The sequence below is a fragment of the Dermacentor andersoni genome, chromosome 4 (assembly GCF_023375885.2).
Source record: "Dermacentor andersoni chromosome 4, qqDerAnde1_hic_scaffold, whole genome shotgun sequence".
NCBI lineage: Eukaryota > Metazoa > Arthropoda > Arachnida > Ixodida > Ixodidae > Dermacentor > Dermacentor andersoni.
The window spans coordinates 41,946,464-41,961,892 of record NC_092817.1 but is presented as its reverse complement, the minus strand read 5'-3'; the positions used below and the strand labels follow the sequence as shown (position 1 = coordinate 41,961,892).

At 43.5% G+C, this 15,429-nt stretch overlaps 1 protein-coding gene across 1 annotated transcript in view; it reads right to left on the bottom strand.

The window, feature by feature from the left end:
• Cyp40 (Cyclophilin 40) overlaps nt 1-15,371 on the bottom strand; it is a 34,473-nt gene extending 19,102 nt beyond the window's left edge. Inside the window, exons 1-6 of the mRNA XM_050184090.3 lie at nt 15,266-15,371; nt 14,552-14,689; nt 12,367-12,473; nt 10,210-10,401; nt 9,396-9,518; nt 7,398-7,504 (exon numbers count right to left, since the gene is read on the bottom strand). Of these exons, the coding sequence (XP_050040047.3) occupies nt 7,398-7,504; nt 9,396-9,518; nt 10,210-10,401; nt 12,367-12,473; nt 14,552-14,689; nt 15,266-15,332 (734 nt within the window). The 5' untranslated portion in view covers nt 15,333-15,371. The remainder of the gene's footprint in view (nt 1-7,397; nt 7,505-9,395; nt 9,519-10,209; nt 10,402-12,366; nt 12,474-14,551; nt 14,690-15,265) is intronic.
• Between the last annotated feature and the right edge of the window lie 58 nt (nt 15,372-15,429).

Here is a 15,429-nt window from a genome sequence, read left to right as displayed (position 1 = left end):
TCCAATCTTGTCACGTCGAAAGGTGATCCTGGTTCCAAGTAGACGCCGATCAGGGTAAACACTTTGGATGCAATCACTGTGGTTGCGCAAATATATTCGTTCTTGTCATGTGGTGCTACGTCAATCACAGAGGCAGGTATGTCGTTGCGAAATCCAACGAGCAGTCGGCTAATTCCATTTTGTCGCCTTGAATGATGAAAATAATAACCCTTTATCCTAAACTGCTCGGCGACGCTAGACTCGGAAATGACCATAAAAGGGAATCGGTACACTCGCGCAAGATGCTTAAAATCTGCTAACTTCGAGCGCAAGCCGCAAGCGTTCCACTGGAATATAGTACAAGTGCGGAAGTGTTTGTTGGTGGACACCGCTTGTGAGACGATTGTTGGCGAAGCCATCGTTGCTACTGCGAAGAATCACGGCTTTGCGCCGTGAAAGAAGATGACACCAGCGGTTCCAAAGCCAGGGCGGCCTCTACCTCAGGGATGCTCTTAAACGATGGGCTGGCACGGAGAGTAGCCTTGATTGCGGCGAACATCATGGGAATCAGCATACTTGATATCTCATTTGCAGTGCTACCATCTAACAGCTTTTCTTGGTTCTTCCAGTTCTTCTGCTGCGACCTTGAGGACACTTGCTGCTGTCGTGGGCTTGAGGTTATATCACTTGAGGGCTTTGATGTACTCTTTGCAGTTGAAGGCCTTTGCTGGTTTTCTTTCACGAATGAGGCGAAGGACTTTTTCAAAGCCGTGTCGCTGCGCTGCATCATGTCGTGTTGCTTTTGCGTTGTAGATGTATATATCACATCCGGATTCGGTGGTGGTTCTTGTCGTTTCCGCACTCTTCCCTGGATTTGCTCCATCGTCCGTGCAAGAGTGGCTGATTTCTTTTTAGGACACCCTCCGTGTGACGCAGCATGCTCAGCTCCACAGTTTGCACACCGAGGCTGGGAACGTGACATACACTCCTTACGCGTATGTGGACCAGCACATATCTTGCAGCGGATGGGGCCTTTCCAATATTTCGCTATATGTCCATGTCTTCGACATCTGAAACGTTGAGTAGCAGGCCCCATGTATTCCGTCACGGGATAACTGCAGAATCCAAGCGACACTCGGTTTGGTAAAGGGGCGTCCTTAGAGAATTCCAAGATGACCGAGCGTCTTCGGGTTTCCGTTACTACGCCATCTTCGTTAGGGACGTACAAAGCTTGCCTTTTAGCAGATATGACTCCTTGTTCGCTCAAATACTCCTTGAGGTCGTCATCCGAGTAGTCAACAGGAACGTCCTGTATCCTCCCGTACGTGGCAGAGTAGGAGTATGGGACTCGAGCTTCTACAGGAATACCCGATAGATCTGTCACTGTGAGAAGACGATTGGCTGCAGGAAGTGTAGACACTGTCACCATGAGGCTGCCATCCTTGTTGAGACGGTGGCTGAGTATCTTTTCTTGGGCTGTTGTCACGACCGCAGAAGCCAGAAGATTTGAGTTTACTTTCCATAAGCTGCTGTCAGGCTGAGTTGGCTTGAATATAACAGGAACACCTGCGGCTCTTTTCTTTTTGTAAGAGACAACAGTGAAGGCTGTCTGGTCCATTTCTTCGTTGTCTCCTGTAGATTCCCTTGTGTCGATTTCATCTTCACGTAGCCTTTTCCTTGCTTGCTCATCTTCTCTGTGGTCTACAGAAGAAACATGCTGACCTGATTGCTGATTGCTTGCGATGGATGCCATCAGAGCATCATGAAGGGCGGCCGATGGCGGAGGCTTGCCGCGCTGCTTCGGTCCGGTGAGCTTCGAGAGCCGCTTTGCTGTGCTTCTCCCGCAGGACGGTGACCCCCAGACCGGCATTCGGTGAGAGAGAGGCACAAAGAGTAAAAATGAGCTCTACACTTGCTCAAAAAGACTTAAAATTACAGACGGGCATTCGGAAGCGAGCCTACCGCTCGTCGTCCTGCATTTAACAGTAACGTTGGGGGGCAGGTTACATGTAAATTTCACCTTCAGGTATAGCTTCAAAGCAGTGCAGGCTGCAGTTAAACCACACCTGAATGCTAGTTCTCCACCATTCAATGTTACATTATCTCGTAGGGATAATGGAACCTCCCTGCTCCCCTCCTTCATGGTCACCCATTCTTCTGCTTTTTACGGGTCGTAATTTTTGCATTTAGTAGTTAGCGAATAGTGCATGCGGCGCTGGAAAAACTCATATGTCACCTGTTCTTGTTGTGCTCCCTCGGTCCGTGTGAAGCGCTTTGCAATGTGGCAAAGAGCCAAATCACCATTGGGATTTTCGGCTTGGTCGCATTTACTCCGTCACCGTTGCCCATGCGAGGGCTGCGCAATCCGTGCTTGTCAACCTCTGTCATGTGAATGCTGACTGCAAAGTGGTTCAATTCATGCCACGTCTTGTGACTGATTTGTCCGCAATCATGTCTGTCATGTGAATCCAGCTTTATCAGCACCACCAAAAACGGGGGGGGGGCACCGAGCAGCTGGCCGAAGGTACAACGTGGACGAATCATGCATCCGTGAATTGAGACTGTTTTCGCAAATATTTGAGTGTTGTTGTATGCAGTTATTTCTGCTGGTTATACGCGTGGATTCTTTTTCTTTCTTCCTGGGCTGTTGTAGGCGGGGGTGCTGGTTATATGCAGGTAAAATAGGGTACATTTAATATATGTGATAAAAGACTATATGTGCGCCAACAAATCCACTGTAGGGGTTGTGCAACACAATCACAAATGCAAGCAATGCTAAGATATAAAAACAAGCAATAGCAAAATCTCACTACCACTGTACTGCAAATCAAGATAGGACAAGCCAAGCTTTCCCTTGAGACAAGCTCTGTTTACTGTTCATTGATGGCACCAGTGAACAAACATATTTTTTGTGCCTAATGACTTCAACATACAGGAGACAAGGATGGAAGCTGCCAAGGAAGCTTTGGAGCAACTCTTGGGGCAGGGAATTTGGCACTTTGGAGCAGGTACGGAGCTTTAAATGTCCGTTTTGGAGCAGTAAATATGCGTCTTGGCGGAGCTTGGTAAAGGTCAATATAAGTGAAATATAGGTAGGTAAAGAAAAGGTGCGCTTTATTTGACTTTGCAGAACACTATTAGGTTACAATAAATCGGTTCTTCGGAAGCCTGCTAGGCAAGGAAAATTCATGATAAGGAAAAATTGTCATACATCCAACTGTAGCATGAAACTACAAAGGAAGCCTACAGGCGTTTCTCAGAAAACCACATTAGGTTACATACCGGATGTGATAACTAAATGTGGCAAAGAAAGAAATGACTGTGGGCTTTCTGTGAACAATGCCTATGTTGATAAGCTTATATCAATGCTAGCCGAGTTTTTTCTTCCTTTTTTTCATTGTGAACAAGCAACAAATATTTAAGTTTAATGAGGTAACATTTATTGCCTTACTTATTCAATAAGGTGCCAATGCAAAGGTTGTGCAATACGTCGAGAAATGATCGATAACAGCGTATATAGCAACCTAGGTCTCGTGCGGTCCCTTTCTTTCTAAAATAATAATAAAAAAGAAGAAAATAAGCCTGCGAGATTTCCAAAAATTCACAAGGCAATGTGTCTCTGCACCAGTAATAAAAGCAATTTCAGAGGTAAACGGCATTTATTACATTGTGTATATTATGAATATGCAAACCTGGGCTGTGGACTTACGACGGTTCTGAAAGCGAGATGTTACAAGATTGCGCTACCTTGCATTTGATGTGGACTTAATAAGAACCGAAGATATGTGCCAAAAACTGCTTATGCGTCGAGCAAAAATGGCAGATGCTCGTTCCCAGTGTCCCTATTTGACGAGGCTTGCATAAAGATTGATACAACCTTTGGTGTGAAGAGGTGCCGAAAAGGTCACATCAGTGTCTTCTAATTTTACAGAGAAGCTGTATATCGCTAGCCGATTCTTCCCTCTGTCGCCTTTACGCCGAAAACTCCTCTGGCGCAACCCCATGCGCACGCGCGAAAACAAAAATAGAAACAGGTGCATGATTGGCTGCGCCAGTAGTGACGCTGTTGCTCTCTGTCACGGCTGAGCGCACGCAGCAGTTTCTCTCCGGCTCCGTAATGCGTAGGTCACGCGCGAAACGTACTCCTGAAGAGCAGGCAGCTTTCAATCAGCAAGGCCGCGGGCAGAACAAGAAACGAGCTTGTTTAGGCTGTGCTGATGCTGCAGCCCAAGCACAAGAACAGGCTCATGCAGCCGAGCGTAAACAGCAACTGTGTACCAAGGATCCTGCAGCCTATCCAGCTGTTGTTTAATGAACCGTCAGGATTAACCCAGTGATAACACTGTGGCCGCATGTTTCAGCTTCACTGGTTAACCATCTGTACGGAGTGCTTGGGCGGTGGTTTCTTTATTTCACAGGCTTTCTTTTTCTTTTCTTTTTTTTTAACCCTTTCGCTGTCACGGACGTACCGGTACGTCTTCGCGCTTCCCCCCCACGGTGTCACTGACGCACCGGTACGTTCTCTATCGTGCGTTCAAAATTTCGCACCTGAGCGCAAAGCTGGCGCTCCTGGACTGGCCACGCCATCTGTTGACTCTTTCTACAAGTTCGTAATTTCGCCCCGACCTGTGTCAGTTCATGTATTGAAGAGTACGGTGCGACTGCCACTCACCCCTCTCTCTTTGCTGAGTGGCGCGGTAGCTCCGCATTCGGTGGATCATGCGTCGCGCTCGTGTGGTTATGGGTTCAAGGGTTGTTCTGCCATCTCCGCTGGTTTGAAGGTTTTTATTTTTCTTCTGTTGGTGTGTCTGCTACGGCGCGTCAAGTTCCGGGGCACGCGCCGTTGCCTCTCCAAAAAGAGTGACTCGATTGCTGCTTTCGCTCTCTCGCTGCACCCTCGTTTCCGACTTGCAACAGTACACGTAAAGCCCTTCGAACTTTGTTTTAGCCTTTTTTCATCTCCCTCTGTTTTCTTGATCACGCAACGTCCCATTTCTCTCCGTTGTGCGGGCGACTGAAAGTGCATCCTCCCTGCGCGCGGTTACTTTCGGATGGCTGAGCGCGCAGGACCTTCGTCTGCTCATTGGAGTGGTGGCTCAATTCCGATTCAGAATACGAGCCGAGCTCGGATTCGGACTCGGACAGAGTCTCATGCGAGAAAGAGATGAGTTCTGCATCATCAGATTCGGATGTTGAACGGATGTTATAGTCAGGCTGCTGCTGATGATGATGTTTACTAACAGCTGCAGAACACTGAAATGTGCATATTGCATTGACTATATTATTTGTATATCAATCATAATCAAAAATAAATTGCTATGTTCATTCCCTGTTATGCTCGTTCCCTGAAACCAAGCCGACACTGGGGGTGCGCCACGGCCAGAAAGGTCTGCCAGCGAAAGGGTTAAAACGGGGGTCTTCACGAACCCTAGATTGCTTTAAATTATATTTTCGGTCATTTCTCAACATCATCCACAACTTTTTAATTGACATCTCATTGACTAGGTGAATTAATTAATTTGGCTAATTAAACATATTTGCACACAATGAACGAGAAATATTCACAGTATTCACAATAAACACCCATCAAGGTAAAGTGAACACCGTTCACATAGTACCCTCTGGTAATTTGTAATTCTGTGAGATGTTCAGTTAAGATAGCAAAATACTGCAGTATGTAAATGTGAAGTGACATACCGGTCATTGCATGTTGGCCAGTATTTCAGATCGCTTGCAGAGAAAAACAGAGTACTGTAAAATAATTATGAGAACAATAAAGGGATAAAAACCTTCACTGGCCTTCCGATCTGCCTCATCGACCAATATTTTGAATACGCTAGATTATTTGGGCTTATTCATGACTCCACCACAGGTGCCATAAAGCTAATATAATACGGCAGCCAATATTTTGTGCACTGAATGATGGTTTATTAAAAATTTTCGGACTCAACCTGCGCAAGTCGCGTCGTAAACATTGTTTATGCGAATATTGGAGGTTCACGCTTTTGCCAAACTTTTAATTATGGCCACCATTTGGAAGATAAGGTTGACTAATTACAAAACTTCACATGCTTGGCTTGCTTTCCACGCCAGCAAAAGCCTGATTTTGTGTAGTGTGGCCATGTAGAAAGTAGTGGAGCCCGAGTGCAAATTCGAGAGACGATTGCGGTTGCCATTGGATATTTGTGACCAAGACGTTTCATGAAAGCAAACAAGTTGTTTGCCAGCATGCCGTACTATTATCCGGGTGACTGGAGACGTGGTGCACATGCGAAATAGATGTAGAACGTCACACGCACAGCATCAGCCCATTCATCAATGCCGATGTACTTACCGACAAGTACGTAAAGCGAGTGCTAAAATGTAAAATGAAATTGATGGGCTACACGCTGAGCAGACTGTACGACCTTATTCATTCAGCATGGCTTTCCTTCCCGACTGCCCCATGAAATGAGTGCCAGTTCAAACCATCTTTAGCTGGTCTGCGTATGCGCAAATGCATAACACTTATATAAAATGTTTTGTAATGCACTGTAGGGCACAAAACGGTCTTTATTTTCTTGCGACCTAGTTACAATTACACTAAAAAACACACCCACACTCCAGAAACGCCGACGCTGGAAGCGCTAACCAACGAGTGTTTGCCACTGAAGAAGCACGCCCTGCTAAATTTGGTATCTTCATTCGAAATTAGTGTTTTGGCGCAGGTAGGTGCAGCTCGACAGTTTGACGCAGGTCCTCGCAATTGGCGCGGCACTTCCATCCCTGAGAGGTGCACATCTAGTTATTTTGTGTCTGTTCTGACTTTTTGATGCTGGTTTGAATATTTTGAACCACGTGCAAACATATTTGTCTTTGGATACATCATTGAATCCTGCATTTTCAGTTTCACTACAGCAGTAGAACAGTGACTACAATAAAGGATGGTCAACTAAACTATATATTAATTTCATTGTAATGCTGATCACACTCATCAAACCAGTTCACATTGTGCATTTGAGTCTGGGCACTTTGAAGGTATTCTTCAATACCTTTGATTCCTCTTGTCATCACCGGTTCAGATAATTATGTTTGAGTTTTACACATGTTCTGAAGGAAAGTTTTCTTTTTTTATAGAGCAGTTGTTTTTTGTTAATAGCCTGGGCGAATATAAGAGGGATACTGCACATGTAATAAGTATATTTTTCAAACCTGGATATAATGTGATTAAATTTGTTGAAACAAAAATTTTGCGGAACTCTGTACACCTTTTTATGAAAGAGCATGGGAGTTAATGATATCCATATAAAATTTAGCTAGACATGCATAAGCTCTACATTTTCTGGCAACCAGTCTCATCTACGTCTTTACAGATCAGCAGCAGCAGGTACACAGAGGTGAGGTACAATGTTTGAGTTGCAGAAAAAATCCTTACAAACCTCAAAGCTTTCTTGTACTTGGCATTTGCTGAAACATAGTCTTCTTTCCGGAAGTAGTGGTTACCCGACTGCCGGATTTTTTCAGCCACACACATTATGTGCTCAATCTGAGAAAAGAAAATTAATAGGGTAATCACCATAACTATAGAGTAGGGTAGCACCTTTTCCAATGAAGTGACATAAGGAATCATCTCTCAAGAAACAACAATAACGCTGCTGAATTAAGTATACAGAGAATGCTGTTAACCAAAAGAAAAAGAGAAGAAGATTGTACCAAATTTACCAGAAATTATTTCTGCTTAGTTTGCACAGCTTTCTTTTCATGAATAAAATGGCACCATTATTTCAATTCAATGGAGTTCCTTTATTTCAAAAATTGCGTAAGAAGATAGGTTCAACAAGGCTTCTGTGCATGGCCTTGGTGCCTTGCAAAAAATAATTTTGCAGGGCTCGATACACTAGGAAAAAAGTGGATATGAAGAAAAAAATAACCTAAGTGTTGCAAAAACATGCACATGAATAGTGGCTACTTCTACGCGGCTCGTAAAGCCGTTAGTAGGCCGCCTTCGTATGGCAGACTCATGGGCAGCCGCAAGGTACTCCAGGCCATCCATAGAATAGTCTTCATCACACTCCTCAGATGAGAGCACATCTTTCTCCGTTTCTGAGCAAAACTCTACAGAGCTGTGGTCTAATCAGAAATCATCAAAATGCAGCTTCTTTTTATGCGCGCTTTCATTGCCTCGCTTCAAGGAGGCAGCCATGCTTTATGCGGAGGTGTCAGAGGCGGCAATATAATGAAAGGCGAGACACAAATGGCACAACATGGACAAGTGTAGCCATCTAGTGTCAGGAATCACAATTAGACGCAATAGGACGAGAATAGTCATCATAGATGCACTGCGTGACAAATTTTTGTTTATGACTATAGTTGTCATTGGTTATGTTTGTACAAAATTTCATGATGACTACACTCGTCAACGGGATGCAAAGGGTTAAAAGCAGCCTGGTAAAAACATAATAGAAAGGGCATGCAATTTTATGCATGTGTTCTGCAAATGAAAATTTTACGAATTCTCATGCAGATTCACAAAGTGACAGTAGGTGCCGTGTTTATGCCCATACTCAATGACCACAATTTTACACTTGGCATTTTCAGCCTGTGTTAGCACTTGATGCAGAGCAGAGATACGACTGCAGATGATGACTGCCACACTTGCCGCTGTAGCTTAGTAGACATGGCGCTGGAGTGCTGAGCTTAAAGTCGTGGGTTCGATCCAGGCCACGGCAGCACAATTTCGATGGGGACGGAATGAAAAATGCTTGTGTACTTAGATTTAGGAGCACATTAAAGAACCCCAGCTGGGCGAAAATTCATCCAGAGTCCCCCAGATCGTGGCTTTGGCGCGCAAAACCCCAGAGTTCATTGTTTTTTAAGTTCTGTTTTTTTTTAATGGTGACTACCACAGTGCTACAAGAACATTTTTACAGGTCTCTGACATTTGTGGTCACTGGAAAGCTTAGCACCAGACCATTCCAGATGCAAAAACACGCAGCACATGAGGTGATGAGAGCTTTTAGCTACGCTTGAAAGCTTGCCAATAAAGAAAGTTCTGTCGGTCAGAGGTATTAATACAAAGCATCATGGTGTCAATCCCGTTGGGATCTGGAAGAGAAAACCTTGCATCGTGACAGTATATTACCCTAATATGCGCAGGTCAGTAAATATGGATAGACCACCGTTGAAATACAGTGCTTTGGATAGTAAATGCATGGCTAATACAGCTCACATTTTTGCTGCCGAGCATACACTTGAAAAAACAGTTTATATGAAATCGAAGCGTGGCAAGGTTGGGATATTAGTTGGAAGCATGCTAATAACCGACACACAACTAGCAAAACACAGTTAAGTTTCTGGACACTGACTAAAATTTTGTGTGCAATGTAGACAGAAGTGGAGCATGAGAACCAAGCGAGGCACTAGCTTCAGCCACTCACATTGCTGAAGTCAAGGTCTGAGTCATCAGGGAAAGGAGGAAAAACATCTTCAGTGTTGTCCTGCTCACAAATGCCAAAGTCACCACCAGGGGGTATCTCACCACAGTTCTCTATGACACATTCCTGCGAGAGATTGAGTATAATGTCTGAAATGTAAACAGCTGCAAAGGGTGACAGAGGCAGAGGCACCCACCAGAGACCGATAGGCCAAGGCAACAACAGCGAGTACTCCTCAGCAGAAAATTATTTATTCACCAGCCAACCTAGAGTGGCAATTTACTCTCCCATAATATCGACAGCTAGACAAATGATGTCAAGCTGACAGAGCAAGGTAACAAGGCAGAGCAAGCTGACTTGCTAGAGCCCATTTTCAGCCACTAGCACAGCCACAGTTTTGTAATCAAAACAAATATTAAAGAATGTGGTGGTGTTCTATGTTCAGGAGCCATTATCAACAACTATGGCTATCACGAACAAGCTGGCGATGAAACAGATGACCCTCCCATCAAAAGAGACAGTTCTCATCGTTTTGTCTTTGCAGCTTTAGAACACCTAAACATTGGGGCATCTAAAGCTCAACAGTGGCCCTAGTGCTCGGCCAGGCTACAGTTTCTTTTGTGCGAAAAGTGGCTTAGAAACATTGGGAAAAATTGTTCGCTTTAAGAGAAAGAAAGCCTTGGCACAGGTTAAAGGTACTCATGAGATGTCTTTTTCATCTCTACATGTAAAACATTTAAGATAGTTGCAAAAATAATCCAGCCTGTCATGTGACCATAAGCAGAATTATAACATAGTATACCAAAGGTGTACTTGCCTCAGCAGGCACGTCACTTTCGTTGGTGCGAACATACTCCAGCACAGAGACCACACCCATGCCTTTGACAACCTGACCAAAGATGACGTGCTTGCCATCAAGATGGGGGGTGGGCACGGTCACAATATAAAACTGCGAGCCGTTTGTGTTCGGCCCACTGTTGGCCATGCCCACTAGTCCTGGACGGTCATGCTGCATCAGAGACACAAAGCAGTGATTCGACAGAAAAAGAATGAACAAGTACACAAGAATGGGATGACTGTGGCTGGCTCACAACTCTGGCTCGAAATTCAAAACACAGAATATGCGACGAGGATTGCAGAAGTGGACAAACAAGAGCCGAATGTGCCAAACGCTGGACAAACAAAACAAAACGTGCATTTCGAAACCCTGCCACAGCTATTATTAAGATAAGAAGTAGTGTTATGCTTTGCATTGATACAGAAGGCTTATGCTGTTTTATCATTTCAATATGAGCCACCTGGCCTAGAAAGCACTTGTTATTATAAGCAAACACACTGTGTGGTACGAACCTTGTACATATTTGCTTAAACAGCATCTTTTTAATATCAATCAGTAATAATTAATGTAGAGAAGTGATTTGTTTACCTCACAGGTTAAATCCTGCCTGAACGATTATGTGTCTAGCACGTGGGTGAGCTAATTAACATATTGTATTTATGTTAAGAAGCAACTGCATGGTTACTTCTGGTTACAATGGCAATGAGCCTGATTTGCAGGTTGTACACTATGTATTTCTTCATTCACCCTTTTCTCATTGTCATTCTGCCACAATGCAGAATAAGAATGTAGATTATTTGTTTTCTGTGCAGTGCGGTTCTATGTCATGCCTCAACTTCTGTCAATATGGCACGGCCACAGTGTTCAGTGCCCATCTCCTCAAGGGATTCAATATCCTATAGCCTTTTTGGACCTGCATACCTTTAGCACCCTTTGGCGACATAGTGCAGACAAGAGGCAAAAAGTGCAGCTCTGCTTGCCTGAAGAACTTCCCACTGCAGCTGACACACACAGAACTTCAATACGATGAACTAGAAGAAAGGGAGTTAACCGAGGGGCCCGATTTTTATTAATTGTATTAGAGCATCGCACGCGTAATGCGAAGATGTGAGATCGTTCCCCACCTGCGGCAAGTTGTTTTTTCATCCACTTTCATTGCCATTAATTTATGATTTCTTTAATTAAATTAGTAGGTACAAGTAATTTCCCCTATGTTATCCTTAGTGTCTTTGTTGGCTTCTCATGATATGATTAATAAGATGAACTGTCATTTAACAAAATCCACAATGCAATCGATTCTTTTCATTTCACAACCTTAATTCCACTGAAAGAAATGTGTATTTCTTTCAGCGATTTAACAGTTCAGCCAAGTAATTTTGTTTTGCAGTTTTAATTTCGTTAAGCTAATGCACACTGTATGCATGTACCTGGTGTCTATGTGACAAGTAGTAAAAGGAAGCAAGGATACAATTCAACACAGAATTCATAATTTGCACTTATCCTTTCATGTGCACAGATGTTGCCAGCAAGTGGCATTGTTGGTGTTAAGAGATTTTGGCCCCATGATCCTACACAAGTGCAAACAAACAAAATGGCAGCTAAGTGTTGGCAAGCTCGCCATAATGATGAAAGCAGATGTGTACACATCGTGTCATCTAATGGTGGCTGCTAGCACTGCATGCAATCCCCACTGAAGCTTTGCTTTCTAGCAATATATCAACCCAACACATATGATACTATAATTACTGCTCCTGATCACGAGTGGTCGAATAAGGAATGTCTAGGGCTGCAGCTTGAATCACTTACAGCTTGATTCACTTGCAGGTTTTTAACCATAAGCCCTTCTCGACAACATACTCTTGACAAGGACTCTTCCAGAGACATGTGAGGTGATTCTTACAGATGTAACATAGAAACTCCAACTTAACTAAATTCGCAAATTCGTAGTTTTTCACTGCAAGTATGACTTTCCTGTACTGAGATTGACTGTACTCAAAGGGTGAAAGAACCGAGAAAGATTTCTTAGAAACAAGGGCTATGTAAGTGCAGCAAAAGACTCTGCATATGTCTAACGCTGTAAGCAGTGGTAATGAATAATTACATAGACTTAAGGGGCTTGTAAAAACAAGTCTTTACTTTTAGTGAAAGGTCCTCGTCTGGGAAAAAGCGGCCATAGATGCTTTCTCCTCCGCTTCCATCTCCATGTGTGATGTCCCCACCTTGTACCATGAATTTTGGCATAACTGCATGATAACAAATTACATGGCTTACTCACTGGACAGACACATGCTGGAGCAAATGAGTGACATTTCCTTTTATGAATGCACTGATACCAATTCACTTTCCCTTTAAAACACTGGCACATCTTTCATGCTCAACATATTCTGTCAAATGTTTCGGAACTGTGTTATGGAAGTTACTTTCAAGCATCTTTCGTACAAGCATATATGTTTTGAGCAGCCAGTCACAGCCAGCTGAGTAACATCTTTTTGTTGACATTTTCATAGAGAGCCAGGAACTACAAGCAAATGCCTGTGCTCTCTCTCTGGTGGCAGCACTGATGAACTCAGTCGACACCGAGTGGCAAAATGTCTCAGTGCACAAACTCATTGCAAACGCAGCTTTTTGGTGTGCCTTTTATCTACGTTTAATTATTAGTTAGCACTCACGCTAGGTCCTCCCCCCCCATGCCTTTTAATTGTGTTCCGTGTTTGTGCGGTTTTCTAAACAGGAACAAAGGAACTCATACAATGCCACATTATTATGTTCCTTTTCATCGTCCTCCAGCAAGTATATTTTCTAGCACTGATAGCAAAAAGTACAGCACTTGGTGAACTATGATGCCAGCTGTTGACTCACTGACATTGAAGCTTTTTAATGATTTTGTATATTATGGATCTCATGCCAATTCATACAACTTTCAAATGCAATGAGAAGACCTTTTTCTTTGCCATGATTCTGAAAAGTCCTCAATAATTTGTGGTGTATAAGTGTGAGGCCCCACTGCTCACCCAGGGCAGCACAAGTGTCCCTTGAAAGACGAAACAAGTAAAAAAATTGAGAATAGCCTGGCCAACTGTTTCAATATGCAGGGCCACCATGTGCCAATCATTCCTCTCTAAGCTTTTCAGCAGAATACATGTGGCAAACATGTGACTACTGTATTCTAGACTCAATCTAGATTGTGTTCAAAAATTTTCTAAACATATTGCTGTTATTAGGATGACTGCCTTAAATTCCAAGAGAGGGATGGAGAGAGAGAAGGGGGGGGGGACTATACTGCAATTTTTATGCATCTCTTAGGAGGTATGGGAGAAATGGCTGTGATCATGATGACAGCTGTGGCCTTTGCTCTTATAATGAGACAGTTATCATCATGGTTACATCAGGGTTACACCATGGTTACATCAACGGGAGATCTAAGAAAAAAAAAAGGGGGGGGGGGGGCAGGAAATGTTGGATCTGGCCTTTGAAATAGGAAATAAAAATTTAGTTGTCAAAAATGTCCTGCTTCTTTTGGCACACTTCATTTTATTCTGCTCAATTAACTGGTTCCAAGTGCACCACTTATGCTTGGGCTGCCATTTCATAGTTTCAATGGCTTTCCAATCTTCGAAATCACCCAGGTGCCATTGTCAGCACATTTCCTTTATGTGCCTGGAGCGTCATGTAAGGTTGAACGAATGTGCATTCTAGGATCATATGTTGTGTTGATTTCACTCTAATGTTGCAATGATGGCAAGCTGTATTTTCGTCAGCAGTGTACTTGGCTCGTATGAGGCGGGTTCGGAGCACACCACAACTAGCCCCACACCAGCTGAATTACATGAATATGGTTGACCAACAATGAGCAGAATTGGGAGTTGGTAATTCGTGATAATATACCGGCATAAACCTAACTTGTTCTTGCCACAATGTCTGTTTCCCCCCCTTAGTGTTGTTTTGGTATACCATTATGAATATAGTTGAATTCCCTTTAAAATTAATCTTGTTGACATGGTTAAATTTTTTTGGTGTGCAGTTGCTACAATTAACATTACTGCACAGTACGCAGCTTTTGGACAGAACATTATTCCCCAATACTCACAGTATGCAAACAAGGTAGCGCTCTTTAAAAAGCGAACAGAAGTGACACAAATTAAATTGGAAAAGAATTGAAAATAAGCAAGTACTTTGCAAACAGCCGCAAGAAAGCAGATAATTTTACGTTCGTGTCTTCAGCCTCAATACATACACAGAACTGACGAAAGTAATAGGTGAAAGGCACTTCAATATATCACAGGTCAGAGGTACATGCATTACGATCACGCATGGCACTAACTTTTGTGAAACTTGCATCCCTTGTAGTAAAGAGGCACTTTGCTGACTCCCACTCCTTTCTCTCCAGTGCACAGGGCTCGAAAGTTCTCCGTAGTCTGTGGTTGAATTTGCCGGAAAAGTTCAATCACTATGCGCCCAACTGTGTGAAAAAAAAAAAAAAAAAAAACGAATGTTAGCACACAAAGCATGGGATTAACCTTTTACTAAGCATTACGCCGCCAATACAGTGGCTGGCGCACGGATTTGAAAATGTTCAAGGTGGCAAACTTGCAATGCGCGTGAAGTGAAGAGCGATCACTCTGTTCCAGCGAAGACATATCTATTTCTGACATAACTAAGAACTCAACTTGGGCAAGAAGCCGTTAGTTTGAAATGACAAAAAGGAAAAGTCAACGTAGTACCTACACACAGCATTTCTTACCGATCACCTACTAGCTGTAAACAAACCAACGTGATCGCAATCGTGCGCTGGCTAAGATAGCGAAGTGAACAGCTGAGCTACCGCTGGTGAAGGGTGCGTAGGCGTCGATGAACAATGTTCGAGATAACACCAATGTCAAGATCGCGAAGGCAAGCCCACATAAATACACCACAGACGATGCTCGCATGAAGTTGATTTTTTGCAGCCCGTTCACAGCCTGCGACAGGGGTTCTTGAGTACACAATCATGGCGCTGTAGAAATTTCATGCCACAGAAAAATGGGAGCTTTCGTACCGAATTCTTCACCAATTCGTACGTCGAGAAACACGTGTGGATTCGGTAACATCGGAGAGTCCGACATTTTTAATGGGGCGATGGGGATCACAGGAGCGATCGCAATGACATTCGACCTTAAGTGACGTGATGGCAGCACTAACAATAAACGTTCTCACTAAGAT